The sequence below is a fragment of the Callorhinus ursinus genome, unplaced genomic scaffold (assembly GCF_003265705.2).
Source record: "Callorhinus ursinus isolate GAN/ISIS: 27379988/994484 unplaced genomic scaffold, GSC_fseal_2.0 scaffold15, whole genome shotgun sequence".
NCBI lineage: Eukaryota > Metazoa > Chordata > Mammalia > Carnivora > Otariidae > Callorhinus > Callorhinus ursinus.
Genome location: NW_027397077.1, coordinates 42,868,582 through 42,890,795, shown reverse-complemented (window position 1 = coordinate 42,890,795; position 22,214 = coordinate 42,868,582). Strand labels below are relative to the sequence as shown.

The 22,214-nt window shown below is 41.7% G+C and overlaps 1 protein-coding gene across 10 annotated transcripts in view; it reads left to right on the top strand.

Moving 5' to 3' along the window:
- The first annotated feature begins 2,707 nt into the window (after positions 1-2,707).
- Positions 2,708-22,214, top strand: part of NR2C2 (nuclear receptor subfamily 2 group C member 2) — a 93,476-nt gene continuing 73,969 nt past the window's right edge. For 8 of the 10 annotated variants that reach the window (XR_003210698.2, XR_003210697.2, XR_003210696.2 and 5 more), the window contains exons 1-2: positions 2,708-2,993; positions 18,570-18,653. Coding sequence is in view for 1 of the 10 variants with exons in the window: in XM_025884874.2 (XP_025740659.1) it covers positions 18,594-18,653 (60 nt within the window). In the remaining 9 variants the exon portion in view is untranslated. Of the gene's footprint in view, positions 2,994-3,817; positions 3,836-18,569; positions 18,654-22,214 lie in introns of those variants that run through there. The other 2 variants (XM_025884875.2, XM_073901696.1) reach the window with 2 other exon arrangements.

The following is a 22,214-nucleotide window of genomic DNA, read 5'->3' as shown; positions in this document are numbered from 1 at the left end:
GTCAGTTTGAAAAAACCAACAACTGCATTTCAAAAAATGTAAAGTTTTGTCTTGTTATTCTTTTGCCATGCCTTTTTGGAATTAATCAGTGGCTCAGGCTGGTAGTGTACATCAGAATTCTCTGTGATGCTCAGAAGTGCTGATGCCAGGCCCCACCCAAAGCTTAATGCTTCACAACCACTGGGGCCTGGCAGTTCTTTACTGCACCCCTTAGTCAAGAACCCTTTAATATTTAAAGGCAGATAAAACAATGTTAAAAGCACTCTTGATAAAAATGTGGATACTCATTAACAGTAAAAAAAAAAAAGTATAGCTAGTATGACACAACTTGAATATTTTTTTTGTGATTAAAGCTGCTAAAACACTCTCACTAAAAAGACTTCTATCAGGGCGTGCCTGCCTGCGTGGCTTAGTCTATTAAGCATCTGACTCTTGATTTCGGCTCAGGTCATGATCTCAGGGTCATGGGACTGAGCCCCGAGATGGGCTCCACACTGAGTGGAGCCTGCTTAAGATTCTGTCACCCCCCCCACCCCGCATGTGCACTCTATAAAAATAAACATACATATATATATTTTAAAGACTTCTAGCAAAAACACAATGGAGAAAAAAAACTGGCACTATGGCAGCACTGATTTCAGCTTGCAGAGGCCTGTTACCTGCTGATACTGTTTGCAATCTGTCTCTGTACATGTGCATCTGTTTTCCGGGAAAGAAAAGCTGCCCAAGATTATGAACGCTTTCTACACTACTTTTTTTAAAAAAAAAATTTTATTTGAGAGAGAATGAGCAGGGGAAGGACAGAGGGAGAAGGAAAGCGGACTCCCTGCTGAGCAAGGAGACAGAAGAAGGGCTCCATCTCAGGACCCCGGGATCATGACCTGAGCTGAAGGCAGCCGCTTAACCACCTGAGCCACCCAGGCACCTCTCTACACTACTTTTAATATTAAACAACTAACCTTTAAGTGAACATCTGGCCACTGATACAGCATGGTTTTACAGCATAAACCTTAAGGTCAAAAGGACTAGATCACAGCTCTGTCTTCCCTTATTGCATCTGTAACATTTGGCAGATTGCTTACCTTACCCAGGCCTCAGTTCCTACACCTCAGTAAAATGAAGTAACTGTGCCTCGTTCACAGTGCTAATGATAGGCCATGATAGAAACATTAATGATTGTTTAATATTTACTTCAAAATTAGTGCAATTGTGTTTGCAAAAAAGAAAAACCCAAAACTGATGTATGAATTTTTACACTGTATCTGGAAGTGTTTATTTAACGTTAAAAACGGCTTTTAACGTTATTTAACGTTTAACGTTTATTTTTTAACTTTTATTTAACGTTAAAAAAGTAATTTTTGAAAAAGAATGCAATTGTAAAAAGAGTCCATGTTTACAAGGATTTACCATCAAAATACTGTGTAACCATAGGCACATCACTTGAACTTTCTGGTTCTCACCCACCTCTCCTGTAAGATCTTCCTGCCAGAAGAGGACTGGGCCATATCATTTCTTGAGGCCCCTTCCAGCTTCAGGGAAGACATTACAAATTTAACTCTTTCCCCCACTTCTTTTCGAGGTGAGAACATGGGAAAAGAAAAAAATGGTGTGTTTAAAGCATTTCCTATCAAATAGAAATATAAGATTTCGGACAAAATACTCAAAGCTGGGGTCAGCCTGATCAAAGCACAAATGTTTAAGAAAAAAGGTTAACCCATCCATCTTGGGATCAGTATTTATTCATAACAAACAAGAAAAATGCAAGAAAAAAAATCAATTAGCAAGGAATCTTCCTCCTACAAAGCATGACGATCAAGGAAGAGTCTAACCAAAACATTTCGGGGCATCTAGGAAAAATAAGTGGTCCACATCTCCCAAAGCAAGTCAAAACCACGACTTAAAAAGAGAGAAATATCTAAAGAAAACCTACAACCCAAAATTCCTAAGACCAAGAGAAGCAATTTTGCAGTTGTTTTACACACACTTATGTATCACTGTTCACTAGTTCCAAAGAGCGGAGAGAGTGGAGAGGACTTAAGATTTGGGTCACGTGTTCACTAAAAGACCATAAATAACAGGTGTTGGACGATTTCAAAACTTTACCTAATACTGCCAGAAGCTGGCGACCTTTAAAACCCAAATAAAAACCATCCGTAAAGAGTAGGGCACAAACAATTCAATACCCACCAATAAACCACCCACTTAACCTACAGGCTCTGTGCTGGGAGACTGCTTCTTCAATCAACAGAGGCTTCAGCTCAGCGGGAGGCCGGGATGGAGGCAATCACAGGGAGAACACAGAAACCACCTAGCCTCGAGGAACTCGCGGTCCCCCAGGAGGCGCCGGCTTGCACCCGAATAACGGTGCGCCGCGTTCCCAGGGTTTTAAGACGACCAATCGGCCCTCTGCCCTGAAAACAGAGGCGTCCGCGCCATTGAAATTTCATTTTCGCCTAGCGGCTGTGCCAACCGAGTCCGGGGCAGAGGCTCCCCGGCCAGCAGGGCCGACACCAACTCCCGCCCGCTCGCCGCCGGGCCCGCGGGCCGCCGAGGGGCCGGATGGACCAGCGCCGGCCGCGGCGTTCCGGTGCGCGCGCGCGCCTCAGCCAATCGCGTGCTCGCCCGCCCCCCGCGGCCGCGGCGAGGCTGGCGCTGGGAAGAGGAAGAAGAACATTCGCCCTCCTCCTACCAGCGCGCGGGCGGCGGCGGCGGCGGCACCGGGGTCACGAACTCTGACCTTTCACTGACAAAAACAATAACAAACCCCCCCTTCCCCGCGACCCCGGCGGCGCCCCCGGGCCCGCCCCCGCCGCCCCCGCTCCCACCTCGGCGTCTCGTCTCTCGCCTGCTGCCCCGCGAGCCCACGGCCCCGGGGCTCCCGCCATCCGCCAACGCCGGGAGGCCGGCCTCCCCGCGCCCTGCCCTCCGCGTCGGGGGCCGCCCGCCGCAGACACGGGACCTGCTTCGAGGCTGCTTTGGCGCCAAATCCTGAGGTAAAATTGAAAAGGGGCCGGGGCGGGCTCGGGCCGGCGGCGGAGGGGGCGGGCCTGGCGCGCGGACATGGAGCCGCCGCGACGGCGGCTGAACCCGACCCTTTTACCTTTGCCACGGGGCGGCGGCGGCGGCGGCGGCGCCGCCGCCGCCGGACGCTTTGCATAGTGGGCCGGGCCGCTTCCCTCCCCTCCCCGCCCGCGGCCGGGCGAAGAGAGCAGGCTCCCCCTGACCGGCCCGGCCGGCGCGAGGGTGGGGGCGGAGGGGGAATGGCCGCGGCCCCGCCTCACAGTTGGCCCTCCGCCAGCGCCGCCATTTTGTTCTCGATGGAGATGGCTCCGGCTGGGCCAGACTCCCCTCCTCCTCCCTTTTATCCTCCTCCTCCCTGCAGTCCCTCCTTCCCTAGTTCCCCGGCTCCTCGCCCCTCCGCTTCCCGCCCGCCGTTGGAGACCGCCGCGGCCCAACCGCCGTTTTTTCTGGAGGGAGGGTGGAGAAAAAGGAGGGAGGCGGGTGCGGGGCGCGACTTCGTGAGCGACAGCTGTCCCGACCAATTGATGCCCAGATAGGTGGGCTGGGACCTCTGGCTCCGACCCCCGAGGCTCTGTTGATTGGCTCGGGCGGGAGGGGGCGGCCCCCGCGGGGCGCGGGAGCCCAGGCAGGGCGGGAGCAGAGGCCGCGGCGCGGCGTGAGGCCGGGGCGGTGGGGGCGGGGCCGGGGGCGGGGCGCGCGGGGGCGCGGCCTGGGTTAAGAGTCTGGGGCGCTCGGGGACACCGCGAGGGGCCGGGCGGCTTCCCTTGGCCTGGAACGCGTCCTGAATGAGTGCGGTAGAACAATAGTAATAAAGGTGATGAAGCACCTTGAATCCACGGCGCTGGCTCGTGGGAAGGGCTTTTCGGAACCTGGACACCCGTCGGGGCTCCTGCCCGTGTTTTCGGCATGGCTGCGGGCGAATCCCTTCCGAGGCTCAATTTCCTGGACTGTAAAATGGGGAGAGATCGTTTTAGGGGCTCTGCTCAGAAAATGGAGTCCAGGTTACTTTGTGAACCTCAAAGTAATGTAGAGATGGTGTTCCTGTTGAAAATGGGGTGTAGAGCCACCAGGAGTGGAAAGCTTAAGGGTATTGAGGGCTTGATAGAACAGAGATAAATCTGAAGTAATTCTCATTCGTTGATTAAATGGATATTTGCCTAGTTTGGGGCCCTGGAGGATACATCCAGAGAACCACCTAGACAAAGCCCCTGCCCTCCTAGAATTGGGAGTTGGGGTGAATAGACATTAAAGAGATGATTAAAGAGTGGTCAGTTTCATGAAAGAAATGAAATGAAACTGAGTGATGTGTTAAAGAAGGCCTGAGGAGACTGATTTAGATTGGATGTTCTGGAAAGGTGGTGATGTTTGAACTGAGGAACCCAAGGAAGGAATAGTGTTCTGGAGAGCGAGGCCCAGGAGGGAGAGTGTCTGGAGTGACTGAGAACAGGCCAGTTGTGGCTGGAAAGTGGTTGAAACTAGTTCATTGTCCTTTTCCCATAATCCCACTCTATCTCCAGGCTAAAGTCTGTGAAGTATGACAAAGGTAGTGGGGAACAAATCTTCAATGTAACAATAAAAAAGTAGACAAGGAAAATACAGCTATCAAGTGAATTGCTGATGTATTACATGACTGAGGGCGAAAGCATCAGAAAATCACTTTACTTCTAGATTCAAGTCTTTTGTTAGTCCCTTATATCTATCTTTAGTTCGTAAAGTATTTGCCAGGCCCCACTAATACCCTAGGCACTAGGTGACCAGTACGCTGATTGGTGTCCTCAATTAGGTGAATGTGGTTTTATACAGGTGAGTTCTGTTCTCCACCCACCCCCCGCATATGTAGAAACACACACGTAAAATGGTTTAAGCAGCAGCTAGATAGTGTTGTGGTTAACAATGTCAAGAATTACCAGCTGTGTGACTTTGAATAATTTTCTTAACTTTTTTGAGCCTCAGTGTTTTCATCTGGACAATAATAGAACCTTTTTTCTAGAATTGATGATTAAATAAGTTAATGTAAATAAAGAGCTTAGAAAATTGCCTGACATACTCATAATTGGAGTTGTCATTATGAAGCACTAGTTGTCTGGTAAAGACATTGGACTAGTTAAGTGATATAAACTGAAATTTTTAGGCAGTGTGGTATAGGGGCAAAACACTGGATTAGAACACTGGGGTTCTAGTTTTAGCTCTTCTGCTTTTGGCTTGTCCCTTGGCATCCAGGCTGAAAGTTTATTTAGAAAACAAAGTAGTGGAAGTAAATAGTACTTACGAAAGTAAGGGTGCTTTACAATTTACAAAATTCCTTTAAAGGCATTATGTTGTTGAAGCCCCACCAGAACCCAAGTTATAGTAGAGGCCATTTGCCTGCCTCCTATTTTTTTTTTTTTAAGATTTTATTTATCTGTTTGAGAGAGAGAGAACGAGAGATAGAGAGCATGAGAGGGAAGAGGGTCAGAGGGAGAAGCAGACTCCCTGCTGAGCAGGGAGCCCGATGTGGGACTCGATCCCGGGACTCCAGGATCATGACCCGAGCCGAAGGCAGTCGCTTAACCAACTGAGCCACCCAGGCGCCCCTGCCTGCCTCCTATTTTAAGACCTTTCTAAAAACTTACCATTTTCCTATCCTTGTACCCCTAGCTCCCTGTGCTCTAAACACAGTGGCCTGCCTTCGACTTCCTTGAGGATACGGCTTACCTTTACCCCAGGCCCTTTCAGGTGCTCTTCTCTTGGCCTGAAATCCTCATATGCCTGCCGTTTCCCTCACATACCTCCCCCTTTGCTCCAGTCCTGCAGGTCTCAGCTCAAGCATCACTTCCTCAGGGAAGTCCTCTCCGATGCCCACTGTTTGTCTAGATCAGATTCTTTTACTTTATATTGTGTTCTTTTTCCTTGTGAGCTTTATTTCACTTTTTAATTACACTCCTTATATGATTGATTGATATCTCTTCCCCTTACCATACTGTAAGCTTTGTGAGAGCAGGAATCATTTCACTCACCATTATGTTTCCAGCACTTAGCAGAGTGTCTAGTACTATTTGTTGAGTGAATGAATTGTTGATAACTTATGGTATCACTGATAACTAAGTTGCTGCTCCTTAATGGTGCCTTTTTATGTGGGCTTGCTTGGCAGTTCAGATAGCAGTGCCAGCAATAAAATGTCTGTTCAAGTATTTGGATGAATTTAGGAATTGGTCCCTCACAGATGTGGCTCTGCCTGGAGATATAAATATGAATAAAAGAACCCAGATTAATCTCTTTTTACCCACTTATATGTTGAATTGTGTTTTTTTAAGAGAAATAGATAATAATTGATTGAGTTATAAGTTAAATTTAATTCATATGGAACTCATTAATAAATAGCCCAAATATAATCATGTTGTTTCTTTTAAGTGAAGAAACAAAGCATCCATGTGATTTTCTTGAAATTAAAAATGATGGTCTTTGTTTCTCTATCACAGAGGATCAAAGAACAGTAAAGAAGACTTTGGTGGGTTTGCAGGGAGTTGGGAGTTGAAAGTCTGTAGCCATTAATTTCAAATACTTATCTTTCCAACAATAATTTGAGTCATGCAGTGGAGTTACTGAAAATCACCTTTTAATTGCTTTACCAAGGTTAAAAGCAGATTTTTGTGATGTGTCAAGCTTCTATGGAAAGTCTGGTAAATAGGACATTTTTGTAACATTTTTACTTAATTCTTTATTTTTGGATGTTTCTTTTCTATCCTGTTCAAGGATTTTTGGTATCACTTATTCAATTTAACACTTTTGATTCCTTGAACTAATTACTCAGAGTAAGGAAAGAACTGATAATTTAATGAAAAAGCTACATGTTTTATATCATTAAATTACTTATTTATTGCCTTCAACAGTTGTATTTATGGTGATCTTGAAGTTTTGTTGGAACATGCCTTTATAGAAAGAAGAAAAATCCTGTGTAATAACCTTACTTTATGAGGACTGGTGGGAAGTTTTAAGGTTTATTTCCAAGGAGTCAAGTGACAGTGCAGCATCTGTGTCTGGAACCTTGAATGGGTAGCCTCTTAGAGGCTTATACATTCCCCACTTGTCATATAGGGAGGGGTGAGCCAACATAGGGGCCAGGAGTAGGGGCCAGTTGTCCAAATGACTTAGAGAACAAGGTAGGTGGGCCTGTGGAGAGTAGCACCCCCCTCAGTCATAGCACTGAACCACTGGCCTCATGTATCTAGCTGTCTGAGTGTGACCTATTGAGGGCTCTCATTTGGAATTTTTATCTTTTGAGTTCTCTTACCTATGTGCCAAATGCTCCTTTAGTCCCAAAGCACCCCCTAAAGTAGATGCTGGTCCCTGTTAATCAATACCACTTAGGGAGAATCTGTGAAGAAATCCATCTTAAAGCTTATCAAGTCCAGCCTCACACCTGATCCAAAGCTCCCCAGCCAGAGTTAGTTCATCTCTTTTTACTTCATTACTGGTTGTGAGGAGCTTCAGTAGTGTTGACTTTTTCCCTCCACGTATGATTACCACCTTTAAGCTGATAGACACCTTTGTGCTCCTGTCACACATTGTAAAAAATACGTTCTTCCTTATATGTTGGAGTTTGACTTGCCTTCAACCTGACATGCCTAAAGGCTGAGATCCCTCCCATCCTGCCATTCCTTCCCTGCATCACCTGTCACACTGCTGCCACCTGCTTCCCATGTGCTCCTCAGTGCCCTGAGTGCTAGAGAGTTTTAGATCAGCGATTCAGCTAGCATAGCTTATAGTGATGATGGGGGGGACTGAACAGAGAAGGTGAAAGCCCATATCAAGGCACTGGCGTGGGGCACGTTAGAAGGACAGTATGAGCAGATTCATGCCCCTGGCATCTGGAAATCTTAGAGTAGGGGCGCCTGGGTGGCTCAGTTGGTTAAGCGACTGCCTTCGGCTCAGGTCATGATCCTGGAGTCCCGGGATCGAGTCCCACATCGGGCTCCCTGCTCAGCAGGGAGTCTGCTTCTCCCTCTGACCCTCTTCCCTCTCGTGCTCTCTATCTCTCATTCTCTCTCTCTCAAATAAATAAATAAAATCTTTAAAAAAAAAAAAAAGAAATCTTAGAGTAGAAGGATGGGAGGTGAATTGTTTAAGATGCGAAAGGAATAGGCTAGCTCAGACACTCAACTCTCCTTTCTGATTCACCCCTAGACTCCAGGTAGCCTGTAAGGATGAAAGCCAACCTCAGGTGCACAATGTGATGTTTAGAGACAATAAAAATTACCTCCTCCACTATAATAAGAGGCCTGAAGTCCTAATAGGTTAAACCTTTCATTCTTTATTGACAGTAACCCCAAAGATTCTAACTCCTGGAAATGTTAAAATTGTTGTAGAGAGAAGTTTCATTCCAAGCATAAACAGGGATATAGCTCTCTCCTGTTTGGATTAGTAGTAGGAGGTATGGGAGATATTGGGGCCTAGAATATTAAAGTGAGTGGGAGAAGTGAGAGGCTTGTGGGAGCCGACTCAAACTTGAAGGCTTCATGGCTTTACTGGAGCCACCTTACTTGCCTTTTTTTTTTTTTAAAGATTTTATTTATTTGAGAGAGAGAGTGCGTGCGCCTGTGCGTGGGGTGGGGCAGAGGGAGAGGGAGAAGCTGACTCCCCTCTGAGCCGGGAGCCAGATGTGGGACTTGATCCCAGGACTCTGGGATCGAGACCTGGGCCGAAGGCAGATGCTTAACTGATTGAGCCACCCAAGCACCCTATTATTATTATTTTTTAAAGATTTTATTTATTTTAGAGAGAGACCGTGCGTGTGCACAGACATGAGCAACCCAGGGGAAGGGGGAGGAGCAGAGAGAGAGGGATAAGCAGACTCTGTGCTGAGCACAGAGCCCAACGGGCTCCATCCCAGAACCCTGAGATCATGACCGGAGCCGAAACCAAGAGTTGCACGCTCAGCGAACTGAGCCACACAGGCACCCTACCTTATTTGCCTTTATTGTTCATGTATTGATAGAAGCTATGCAAAAAAAAAAAAAAAGAGAAAAATAATAATTATGGTTTCTTACCTGGCTGCTCACACATGCAACCTCAAGAATTCTAATAACTGCCTGCTTCTATGTGGCAAGCAGGTCTTGGCTGAGAAAGATAAACAACAAAGATTGGACAGCTCTTGGGAAGTCATACAATGCCAGCAGGCTTCATGATGCATTTGCCCCAGTAGTATTTATTGAACTTGAATCTAATTATTGTATTATTTGTGAAACATTTCAGAAACGCCATTTGTATTGTCCTCATTCTTTTTCTCTCCCCCTGCTCCATTGCTTCTGTAATAATGCATGTTTTTACTAGGTTGATTAAGTGAATAGCCTGGAATTATTGAAAAATCACCTTTCACTAAGGTTAAAAGCACATATTGCAAAGTACATGCCAACCCTTGGCTGAAAAGTCTGGTAATTAGAATATATTTGTTGGGGTGCCTGGGTAGCTCAATCAGTTAACTATCCAACTCTTGGTCTCAGCTCAGGTCTTGATCTTAGGGTCATGAGTTCAAGCCCCATGTTGGGCTCCAAGCTGGGCATGAAGCCTACTTAAGAAAAAAAGTAGAATATATTTGTTGACTTATTTAATACAATACAGATTCTTGAAATTTTAAATTTATAATATGTTTCTTTTCTGAAGAAGGAAGACAGTCGACTTTTTAAAATAGGAAAATTTTCAAATGAAGAAAAGGTAGCATTGCATCAAAAGGCATGTACAAGAATGTTCATAGGAACACTAGTTATAAGAGCTCCAGACTAGAAACAATCTGAATGTTCATCAGCTATAGAAAGGATACATAAATTATGGCATATCGGAATACTATACAACAATGAGAATGGATTAACTGTTGGAATCTATTGGATCCCTGTATATATTGGAATACTATACAACAGTGAGAATGGATTAACTGTTGATGTTTATCCCAAAAATAATGAGCAAAAGAAGCCAGACACAAAAAAATGTATTACAGCTCAAAAACAAGCAAAACTAATCCATGGTAAAAGAAGTCAGGAGAGAGAAGGGAACTAAATGACGATGGGGGGTACAAGGGAAACTTTTGGGGGTGCTGGTAATGTTTTCTGACCTGAGTGGTGTGTACATGTGTGTTCACTTAGTGAAAATTCACTGAGGGTTTCATTTATGAATTGTGCACTTCTTATTTGCATATTGTACTTTAGTAAAAATTTTTACTTTAAGAAAAGATAGTAAAATTATTCTCATTATTTTAATCAAGTGATTATTAGATAGGTAAAATTTTAAGGGAAAAGTGTGTTCAAGTTCCAGAAGAACTGTCATGTTACTTACTATCTGAGTGGAGCCAGGTCAGAAATCTGTGAGTAATACTGAACATAAATCACATATTTTGGAATTAGTGGTATAAATGAGTTACTAAGTGATCTAGCTTATTGAGGTAAGCAGTTTGTTCCCTTAGATAATCAACTGGTCTGTCACTTTTTAAAATTGCCTCCTCTTCTGTTTTCTGGGAAACTATTTTGAAGGGCACTGTGGTATACAGGGAATGTTGTGATTTTAGAGGCAGAGAGGCCTTAGAATCTTAAGTCCATCTCTTACTAACTGGATGACTTGAAACAAGTTGATTAAAATTCTGAGTCTGTTTCTTCTATCTGTATTGGTGGAGCTAATAATACTTAGAAGGTATGTTAAGGATTAAATGATGCCGAGTTTGATGTAAGGCATATAGTAGATGCTCAGAAAATCTATCCTGCTTTCCTTCCATCCTTCTATCCGTGGTTCAGAGTAATAGAAACAAAAGAGAGTGCATATAGCCTTTACAGTTGGGCCCTTGGTAAGGGATTTAATCACCCACAAGTGTATACATTATATATATACACATTATATACATTTAGGGGCAGTCTCATACAGAAAATTGTAGTGCTGCTCCCATAGAATAGGAACTCCGTGTAGATGAGAGTCACTTCTCTTCCCCACTATTCATTCACTCCTCACCTCCCCTCCCCATCACACATATACCATTGCTTTCTTATACTGCAGACTTGTAATATAAAGAAATAGGTTTCCTATGGAGGGCAGGAAATCATCTGACCTAGAAACTAAATAATCTTTAAGTCTAAATAATGTCAGGGTTTCTGATAAAAGGATATATATATCTGGGGGCTTCTGGGTGGCACAGTGGTTAGGCGTCTGACTCTTGGTTTTGGCTCAGGATCATGAGATCCAGCCAGGGTTGGGCTCCCTGTTCAACACGGAGTCTGCGTAAGACTCTCTCTCCCTCGACCTCTGCCCTCTTCCCTCTTCCCTCCCCACATGCACTCACTCGCTCTCAAATAAATAAATCTTAAAAAAAAAAAGGTTGCATATCTGAACTTGAGGCATTCCAGTGAGCATGTTTTCTGTTGATGAACATTTATATTATACTCAATATGCCACTTGATTTCCATTTCCTGATTTCAGGTCTTGATTTAGGATTTCAAGTCTTCACCTGTGTATTTTTTAATTCTCTCTCAGGCAATCCAGATTCTTCAATTTTTATTTTCCCATGAGTATAAAAAGACTTCTGACAATCACAGCATAATAAAACTTAAACCAGATACCTCATACCTATCAAGAAGTTCTATACCCAGTAGTATTTTGCAAATAGTTACTACTATTTATTAATATAAATATATATAATAAATATACTATATATTACTAATAAGTTATATTCTTATTTTTAAATATTTGTGAGATGTATCCAAATTCAAGCCTTTCATTTTGCACAGGTGAATAATTTAACAATGAATTACAAATGCTGTGTGAGCATATTTTATATGTATGTGTATATTATATACACACACATTTCATGTGGTTCTTATGTCAGAATAAGAGACCTATTCCTAGTAATAATACACATTATACAGTTTGAATTTTTGCTTTCAAATTTCTTTGAGAAAGTGAAAGTGTCACCATATCCTTATACCAATAGTAGCTAGCATGTATTGCATGTCTACTATGTGCCAGGCACAGTATTAGGCTCTTGACTTACATATTTAAGATCTAATCTTCAGCCTTCACAGTAACCTCATGCAATATGATATCCAATCAGCTTAGTGTCAGAGCCTCAGAAACCTGATATATTTGTTTAAATGGAAAAATATCAAGACTAGATATTTTCAGTGTTATATAATCATGGGCCATGCTCTGCATAAATATGGATGATGTGAATACCCTTCCCAATAACTGTATTGGGAAGGGTAAGGCAAGCTCACTCATTCCTGTCAGTGAAGACAGAGTTTCCTTGTCCCAGGACTTGTTTATTGTTATTTGAGACACTGGCTCCTAAACCTGCCCCTGTGGAAAGCATAGCTGGTCTATCCTGGCGACTGACTTCAGGTGTTCGCAGTGAGAGCCCAGTTTTCACTACAGTGGGGTCTGTAGCCCTGCTTGACTAAAAAACCCTGGTTGCCTCTTCAACTTCAGCCACAGCAACTTCTTCCTAGAAACATCGCCAAAGGCATGGGAAGCAAGGGCAAAAATGAACTATTGGGACCTCATCAAGATAAAAAGCTTTTGCACAGCAAGAGAAACAGTCAACAAAACCAAAAGACAACCGACAGAATGGGAAAAGATATTTGCAAATGACATATCAGATAAAGGGCTAGTATCCAAAATATATAAAGAACTTCTTAAACTCAACACCCAAAGAACAAATGATCCAATCAAGAAATGGGCAGAAGACATGAACAGACATTTTTCCAAAGAAGACATCCAAATGGCCAACAGACACATGAAAAAGTGCTCACCATTGCTCGGCATCAGGGAAATCCAAATCAAAACCTCAATGAGATATCACCTCACACCAGTCAGAATGGCTAAAATTAACAAGTCAGGAAACGACAGATGTTGGCGGGGATGCGGAGAAAGGGGAACCCTCCTACACTGGTGGTGGGAATACAAGCTGGTGCAGCCACTCTGGAAAGCAGTATGGAGGTTCTTCAAAAAGTTGAAAATAGAGCTACCGTATGATCCAGCAATTGCACTACTGGGTATTTACCCCAAAGATACAAATGTAGGGATCCAAAGGGGTATGTGCACCCCGATGTTTATAGCAGCAGTGTCCACAATAGCCAAACTGTGGAAAGAGCCAAGATGTCCATCGACAGATGAATGGATAAAGAAGATGTGGTATATATATACAGTGGAACATTATGCAGCTATCAAAAGGAATGAAATCTTGCCATTTGCAATGACGTGGATGGAACTGGAGAGTGTTATGCTGAGTGAAATAAGTCAATCAGAGAAAGACATGTATCATATGACCTCACTGATATGAGGAATTCTTAATCTCAGGAAACAGACAGGGTTGCTGGAGTGGTGGGGGGTGGGTGATAGACATTGGGGAGGGTATGTGCTATGGTGAATGCTGTGAATTGTGCAAGACTGTTGAATCACAGATCTGTACCTCTGAAACAAGTAATACATGATATGTTAAAAAAGAAAAAAAAGCAGGAGGGGAAGAATGAAGGGGGGGAAATCGGAGGGGCAGATGAACCATGAGAGCCGATGGACTCTGAAAAACAAACTGAGGGTTTTAGAGGGGAGGGGGGTGGGAGGATGGGTTAGCCTCGTGATGGGTATTAAAGAGGGCACGTTCTGTGTGGAGCACTGGGTGTTATATGCAAATAATGAACAGTGGAACACTACATCAAAAACTAATGATGTAATGTATGGTGATTAACAAAACAGTAATAAAAAAATGAAAAAAAAAAAACCCTGGTTGCAAAATTTGGTCAGCTCTACACTTTTTGTGAGCCTAGAAGAGTTGATTCAGAGTCACCATTGTGTTCTGTTTTTTGTTGTTAAAAGAGTGATATTGTTCTATTTGTATTTGAAAGGATTTATATTATAAAACCTACCACCACATAAGGCCAAGCAATAATAGTTTTACTTCCATCATTCTGTAGTCTGTATCACAGTTTTTTATTTATTTATTTGAAGATTTTATTTAAGAGAGAGAGACAGAGATAGCAAGAGAGAGCACAGGCAGGAGGGGAGGGAGAAGCAGGCTGTCCATGGAGCAGGGAGCCCGACACGGGGCTTGATCCTAGGACCCTGGGATCATGATCTGAGCCAAAGGCAGATGCTTAACCAGCTAAGCCACCCAGGCGCCCCAGTATCACAGTTTTATATGCTGTGCCCTGTTGTCATCTGTGTGCAGTACAGGAAAAACTCACTAGTTCAAGTTAAGTTTAAGACTCTGCCTTCATTCCTAGTCTTTCTAGCCACCACTTTCTAACTGCCTTCCCACATACAGTCTCTCCTTTTCCATCTCTCCACACTGTTGCCCAAAGGGGTTTTGTTTTGTTTTGTTTTTTTAAGATCCAGATGTGATTGTTTCATTTCTCTGACAAACCTCTGGTAGTTCTCTGTTGTCAACAGTGTCAGCTTCTCTCTTCCCCTGACCTCTCCAGCAGTTTCCCACCTGATTGTCTGCTGTTCTTCGAATATGCCATTCTCCTTCATACCTGCCAGTTTGTATGAGCTGTTCCCTCTGCCTAGAACTCTCTCCCTGTCATCCCATTCCTTGCTTGCTAAATTTCCAGTCTTCCTTCAGGACCTAGTTTAAATAGCTCTTCTCCTAGGAACCTGTCATTGGCTCCCAGAGGCAGAGAGAGAAGCTTTTTCCTTTGGCTACTCATTGTAGCATTTACATTGTGTAGCTATTACAGGTTCCTTCTTAAGTTCTTCAGGGACAAGGACTTTTCTTCTCTTCCTCCTCCTCTTCCTTCTTTCTACCTTTTTAGTTCACTGCCTAGTTCACAGCAGTTGCTTTAAAAGGTTTGGTTGTCTTGAATTTGATTAGTTTAAAACCACCATAGGAAAATACTCTGTAGTAGCTTTTTTTACTTAAGATACTTGGTCTTAACAGCTCTTCTGGCGACTAATCAGGCTCTTTTTCGGAAGCATTGTGCATGTGGGCAATCTTCAAGGGTTAAGGAGCTGAGCGGTCAAGTGCCAGCCCTTGAAGACCTCGGGTTTCTTTACCAAGAGCTACTTTAATGTTTTGTCCGCAGTGGTTATTACTACAGTGCCTGGAGTATAGTGACCACTCAGTAAGTGTTAGTTACTATCAGTATTATGCTTACTGTTAGCTCCACCAGCCAAGAATCGCTAATGCTTTGTCTAATTTGTTGTATCCAGACAATAGATTGTTCTCTTTTTTCAGATCAAATGCAAAATTATATTATGCTAGTGAATATGGTTTTTCAAACTACATGTAGACACAACCGACTGTCCCCTGGAGCTTCTCATTCTAGGGAGACACCCCTAATTGACAACCATTGCCCAGGACCCTTTCCAAAACACTCTACCCTTCCTTCTCACTGTGATCTTTCTGTCTCTAGGACTGCCTATGGCTGCAGTAGCAGTAAGAGAAGCTCTCATGTGAGAGTCTTACCCCCTGACATTATCTTTTTTTTCTGGGGTGCACTTGAGTTAAATGGTTTCCCTCACTTGACATTGCCTGAGGACTTCAGTTTGCTTCTTATATTGTGATATCCTAGGAGAAGCCTCTTTCTTATTTATATGTGAGGATAGGATATGGTTTGTGATAACATATTTTCAAAAATGATGAAATGGAAAATAATTTTCTGAAATAAGCCTCTCACCTGCTCTTGCTCAATTTAAATCTTTATTGAAAGCACTTGCTTTTCATAGTTTCTCTTTCATTTTCTCTCTCCCACTCTTATTCTCACTCTTTGTCTCTGCTTGTTTTTCCAGAAGGTGCACATTCCTCCTTGTTCATTTTAAGTAGCTTCGAAAGTTGCTGTTGATGATGCCTGAAGTTGCTTTGGAGGGAGAAAACCAACAGTGAGATCAAGAATTGTAAGAATTCAAATATGTAAAGAAAGGTTGCTGTTCTGGTTTTGAGTGCTTGAGATGGTCCAGGAAGTTGATGGGTGGAGAAGAGAGCAAGGTGGGGGGGGGGCGGAGGGGGTACTTGCCCTAACAGAAAGCACCACTTCTTGTAAAGCTGCAGTAATAAGATAATGGTAGTGGTATGGAGAAAAGTAGAACAGTAGTGGAACAGAATAGAGAACTGAGAATTATAGCCACACATACGGGGAAGCCTGCAATAGGACAGACGTGGCATTACAGATTAGGAGGGAAAAGGATAGATTGTTCAGAAATGGTGCTGGAAAATTGATTATTCACACAGGAAGAAAATTAATTGGATCCTTCTCATCAAACTCAAGAATCAACTTGCACATAGATTGAGGCCTTAAATGTGAGGGACAGGGACAAAGCTCTTAAACATTTATAAGAAATACATAAAATTATGCTTATGACCCTGGGGTAGGACAGAATTTTCATAAATAAAACATAAAAGTACAACCTGTAAAATAAATGTTGAACATTCAGCCTTATTAAATTTAAAAACTTCCATTCATCAAAAGACACCATAAAGAAGGTAAACAAATGAACCACAGGGTAGGAGAAGATGCTTAGCTTAATATTTAGAATATCCAGAATATTTAGCTTTTTTAAGCTGAACAGATTAACTACTATTTCTCTGTGACCTAGTATCTATAATCACTGGTCATGAGCAGTATCTTGGGACAGGCCCTCCCATCAGCCTTATCTGAGGCTGATTGGTCCTACAAATTTAACGTTAAAGGAATCATTATGGAAAGTTTTCTGAGTTACAAAGTCTATCAGGCAGTCATCTGTAAAATCTGCTTCAGCTCAAAACTTGAAGGAATCAAGCCACCTGTTTTTAGGGAAACCCAATAGAAAGATATACTTTTCTAGTGTTCTTTTGTTTCTCTACTATTCAATATTTCCATAAGGATATTTCTGTAATATTAAAATTCATACATTTCTTGCAGCAAACTGCAGTTAATAACAGCAACAGAAATACTAACAAGACCTAAAAGTGATAAAATTAATAGTTGCAGCTGCATATTTGGATTTTATTTCTTAATATAAAATACCTATTAGCTATCTACCCATTTGATTTCCTAGAGACTTATTTACTATTTTGAGAAAAAAGATTAGAACTCTAGACTTTTAACATGCAATAATAATGTTTTTAACAACTGTCAGTAGACTTTTCTGGTACCCGTGAAGTGATGCTTTTTTCTTCCATTTCTGTTAATTGGAACCAAACCGTAACTGGGAAAAAAGACCAGAGTGTTTTTCTTAATCACTGACACGGGTGACCTGGTTTCATTGTAGCAGGTGGTACAATACCCACTCTTACAGGATTTTGACTCCTTGGAGGCAGGGGCCAGTTGTTTTATATTTGTCAGTCACAGTTTCATGCCACCATTTCTCTCTCATTGCTATTTTAGCAATAAAATAATCTGAAGGGGAATTATGTTAGTAGATATGGCTATTTAATAGTAGATAGAATCATTGGAAAATTACCAGAGGGTGAAAACGTTTCATAGAGATCAGTGTTTACAAGTATAATACTTGAGGTAAGAACTACATGGAAGTGTTTTGTAAAATTGCATTATCTAGTTTATGGTCGAGGGAGGGCCAAGCAAATGAACTGTGTATGCATTTGTGTAGTACTATGTAGTTGGTAGTACTGTATAGTTTTTCTGTGTATTGCCGGAAATAAATTATACCAGAGCTTTTTTTCTCATACTCACTGTGAGACCAGTGCCGTCAGTAATAAAGTCTTTCTGATTTGTCCAGGAATTAGGTCCAAAGTGGAATCTCTTTATCCTGGATTCTTTGTGGAAGAGTTATTGGAAGGGGGTCAGGGACTGTTCAGTGGAGCTGTGTCTTTAGACCTGAAGAGACGGGGGTCTGTTGCATTAACAGTGCTTGCATTCAAGGGATCCTCCCCAGGAGACTAGCACACTTTTTGGTTTTTAGATGATTTTTCTTGATTTTTACAAATGATGGCACTATTTTTTCTATTAATAGAAAGCTGAATTATCTGGTTTTTTATTTAATGAGGACTTTAAATATAAATTGATGAATTTATGGGTACCACGTTTTTACCCCACGTTTTAGCACTTTAGTAATGCAGTCTCCTTACTGCTTTTCTTGGTCAGCGCTGGTGTTTGCCTTTCAGCCTATGAGTGAGTTGTGTTAGCGCCTGGACAGGGTTTTGCTTCTCACATTGCCACTGGTAAAAGAAGTATAGTTGTTGATAGCAATCTAGTGCTCCGTATCTAACGTTGATCTCATACCTTTCTCAGATAGCCACCTTCTTTTTCAGCCTACTGTGACAGGGAGCTATCCAAAAAAGTGTGATTCCCACCTCCCTGAGAGGTGAACCAAGCTGTTACAACCCAAGAGACTTGATAATTAAAGTTCTGAATTCATCTTCGACTGTGTTTACCAGGGGAAGTCTTGTTTCCAAATTGAAATGTTTCTGCTAATTAATTTTGGTACCTGTAATTGAAGAAGCTGGCACAGCATATCCAGATATGCTTAGCCTTGTAGCTGTGTCTTCTATAGAGGGCAGAATCTGCACAAGACAGTACCAAAGATGAATTTTTATTTCTAATATTTTTCAAGTAGCCTGGTTTCTCCCCACCTGATAGAAGTTGCTGCATCTTTCCAAACAGGTTCTCTAATGATCTTGCTTCACCATGGCTACAAATATGGAGGGGCTGGTTCAGCACAGAGTGGGGACCCAGCAGGTGGCTGAGGTGAGTGACAGGGGCTAGCACAATAGCTGGCACCCTTGCTTTTGAAAGGAAAAGTACATCAGTGTGCTCTGTTGTTTGAAAATAGTCCCAATGAAGTCAGCATGTGATCCAGATCCAAAGCAGGATGCTGCCATGGAAGAAAAAGTAAAAATAACAAGAACATTTGCTCCTAATGTTTCTTCGCGTGAGTAGGTGGCCTAGCTGCATATAGTAAGGTGACTTTAAAAGTTCACCTTAAACCTAAACCTAAAAGAATCCAATGCTTATCAAACTTGTGATTATAGTTTTAAATCCAAGGCTCTGTCTTAGTTTCTTGCACATTTGATACTTTGTTAAAACTGTGGTATGGTGGAAAGCCCAGTTCTGTGCACTTTGCAGTCATTATTGACCAACTACCGCGTGCTAGGGATTTGGGTAGGTACTGAGAAATCTAGAGGTAAATGAGCCATTGGACCTCCTTTAGCAGCCTCAGAACCTGGTTAAGGAGTAATTATAAATCAGGATGAGAAGTGTAACTCCATGTGAGGAACATGATCCTGGAGAGGGTTTGGATAACAAGTAAGCATTTGTCAGACAGACCCAAAGAAGTAGGGTAAGGAACTCTGAAGCTGATGCTGACGAGGGCACCCTAAGTCAGAAACCTATGTAAGGTCAGGACAGAGGCATGACATAGCTGGTATGTTCAGGCACCTTGAGGTGTAAAGGAGAAAAGTAGTAGGGCCAGATAAAAGATCTGTACCATGCAAGGGCTTTAGTCTTCACAACATCCATTTGAAGTTGGTATGATCGTTCGTGTTTTATAGGTGAGGAAACCAAGGCTCAAAGACAGGAGTAATTGGCGAATGGTACACTGACCTAGTTCTGTTCCACTTCTTCCAAAGTTCCTCCAATAACATGCATCATACTGTAACCAGGAACCATTAGAAGGATTCACATTCACACTTTTGAACCAATACTCATATTTCTAAGGCAAAGAAGCAAATTTACCCCCCAAAAATGAGCATTTAAAGAAAGAATTTAAAAAGATAAGTAAGAACACACATGCCAGTTTAAACAAATAAAAATGGTGAGCAGATTTTCCAAATTTTTGATCAACCATTAACTTTAAGGCTAATCATCTCTTTCCCCCAGGAAATAGTAATTAATATTAACTGAAGATGAAAGCAGGTAGATTTCATAAATTTTTTAATATTGCATTTTTTAAAGGGTTATCAGAGCTGTGAAAGTGTTAAGTTTAAAGTGCTTGTGTTTATTTGTTGCTTTAGCCTGTGGTAGGAATAATTACCTTGGAAATCATTGTTGATTTTTCAAAGAGTTAGGGTTATTTTGCATTTAATACAGTTTCCAGTTGAAGCTGCCTTGGAGACTGATGTATGGATCACTGCCCAAGAGGTCGTCATTAATTCTTAAGGGAAGAGATTAGTATAGGAACTTAAAATAGTCATCTACAGCAATTTATAGGCTAATCTGTTTTGTGTATGCAATCAGAAAATTTGCTAGCTAAAATTTTCTGTCAAATATCTTACTTCCTTCAGGAAATGGAATTTCATATATTAGTGCAAGTATTGTTTCCCATGACCAAAAAAAAAGTGCATTCTTAGGAGACTTCTAAAGTAGAAGGCATTGTTAATTTGGAGTGCAAAAGCAATCTTATTTAAAATATCCCCTCGATTTCCTTGCTTTTAGTTCAAGGGATAAGTATGTGTGGTGTATTCTTTGAAATTTTTGTTTGTTTTTTGAAATTTTGAGTTTATTAACTTTAAGCTACATATAATAACTATATATTAGATGAGCTAAAAGAGAGAGCCTGCAGTTCATCATTTCAGTGCTAAGTAGTAATTGAGAGGAAATGAAGTATCTAAATTGAGGAGTTATTAACAGTCACTTTTGGATAGTTGTTTATTCATTCAGCAGACAGTGAAGGAACACACCCCTTCTCTTTTTGTCGGCCAGCAAGGGCACACAGGTAAATAATAGGCTGGGTGTCTGCTTACCAAGAGCTCTATCAAGGGTGGGGGGTCAAGCATGAGACGGGCCATACTAGAAGAGTGAATAGAAAAGGACAGGCTTTCCATAGTAGAAAAGATCTGCAGGGACCAGACAGATAGGGATTTAAATTCAGGCTCTGCCATTTGCTATATGGGTGACTGCCTTGCTCCTCAGTTTCCTTGTCTAGAAAATGGGAGTAATAATAGTACCTATCTCATGGCATTGTTGTGAGAAGTCATTGAAATAAAAATGTATAAAGAGCTTTAGTAGGTGCCATGCTTTTGCTCAATGAATGAGATACAGCAACATTGTCAATCATGTAAATGATTTTCTCTCAGGTCCCCAGATCAACCTTTTTGTCTCTAGACCAGATAAGTCATAAATACCAGGGTAAACTATAAAAGTTGGATAATACAAAGTAACAACTTGATGGCTTAAGATGTTCTCAAATTTATTCAGTTATTCAGAGAGGCCCTTTAATATAGTGGTCAAGACTGTAGACTATAGAGTCAGATGGCCTAGATTTGAATCCTGGCCTTGCCACCTGAAAACTCTGTGACCTCTCTGTTTTTTTGGAATTGTTTATGAAGAATTAGTGTTAATTCTTTTTTAAATGTCTGGTAGAATTTAGCAGTGAAGCCATATGGGCTTGGGCTTTTCTTTGCAGGTAGCTTTTTGGTTACTAATTCAGTCTTTTTCATTTGTTGTATGTCTATTCATACTGTCTTTCTTTTCAAGTCAGTTTAGTGGTTTGTGTCTTTCTGAGAATTTATTCATTTTATCTAAGTTATCTAACATGTTGGCATATAATTGTTTACAGTATTCCTTTATAATCCTTTTTATTTCTCTTAGTTCAGTAACAATTTCATTCATTTCTGAGTCTAGTAATTTTTAATCTTTTTTTGGTCAGTCTAGCTTAAGGTATGTCAATTTGTTGATCTTTTCAAAGAACCACCTTTTGGTTTTCATTGATTTTTCTCGGTTGTTTTTGTATTGTCCATTCACTAATTTCCACTCTAAGTAAACCCTAATGAGATACCATTTGCATCCACTAGAATGACTAGAAATAAAAAGTCAGATAACAAGTGCTGGTGAGGAGGTGGAAAAATTGGAAACTTCGTACATTGCTTATGGGAATGTGAAATGGTGTAGCCACTTTGGAAAATAGTCTGGCAGTTCCTCAAAAAGTTAAACATAGAGTTACCACATGACCCAGCAATTCCATTCTTAGGTATACTGTTGACCCTTGATCAACACCAGGGTTGGGGTGCCAACGACTGTACAACCAAAAATCTATGTATAATTTTTACTCCCTGGAACTAACTACTAATAGCCTACTGTTGACCGGAAGCGTTACCAACAACACAAACAGTAAATTAACATATTTTTTATGTTATATGTATTATATACCATATATTTACAATAGCGCCTGACTTTTTTTTCCCAGTATTTCTAGACTATTCATTTCATCTGCAAGTTTTTTCAAATTGTCACAAATCTCCAAAAAATTTACAGCAGTATTTATGGGGAAAAAAAATCTGTGCATTAGTGTACCACACAGTTCGAACCTGT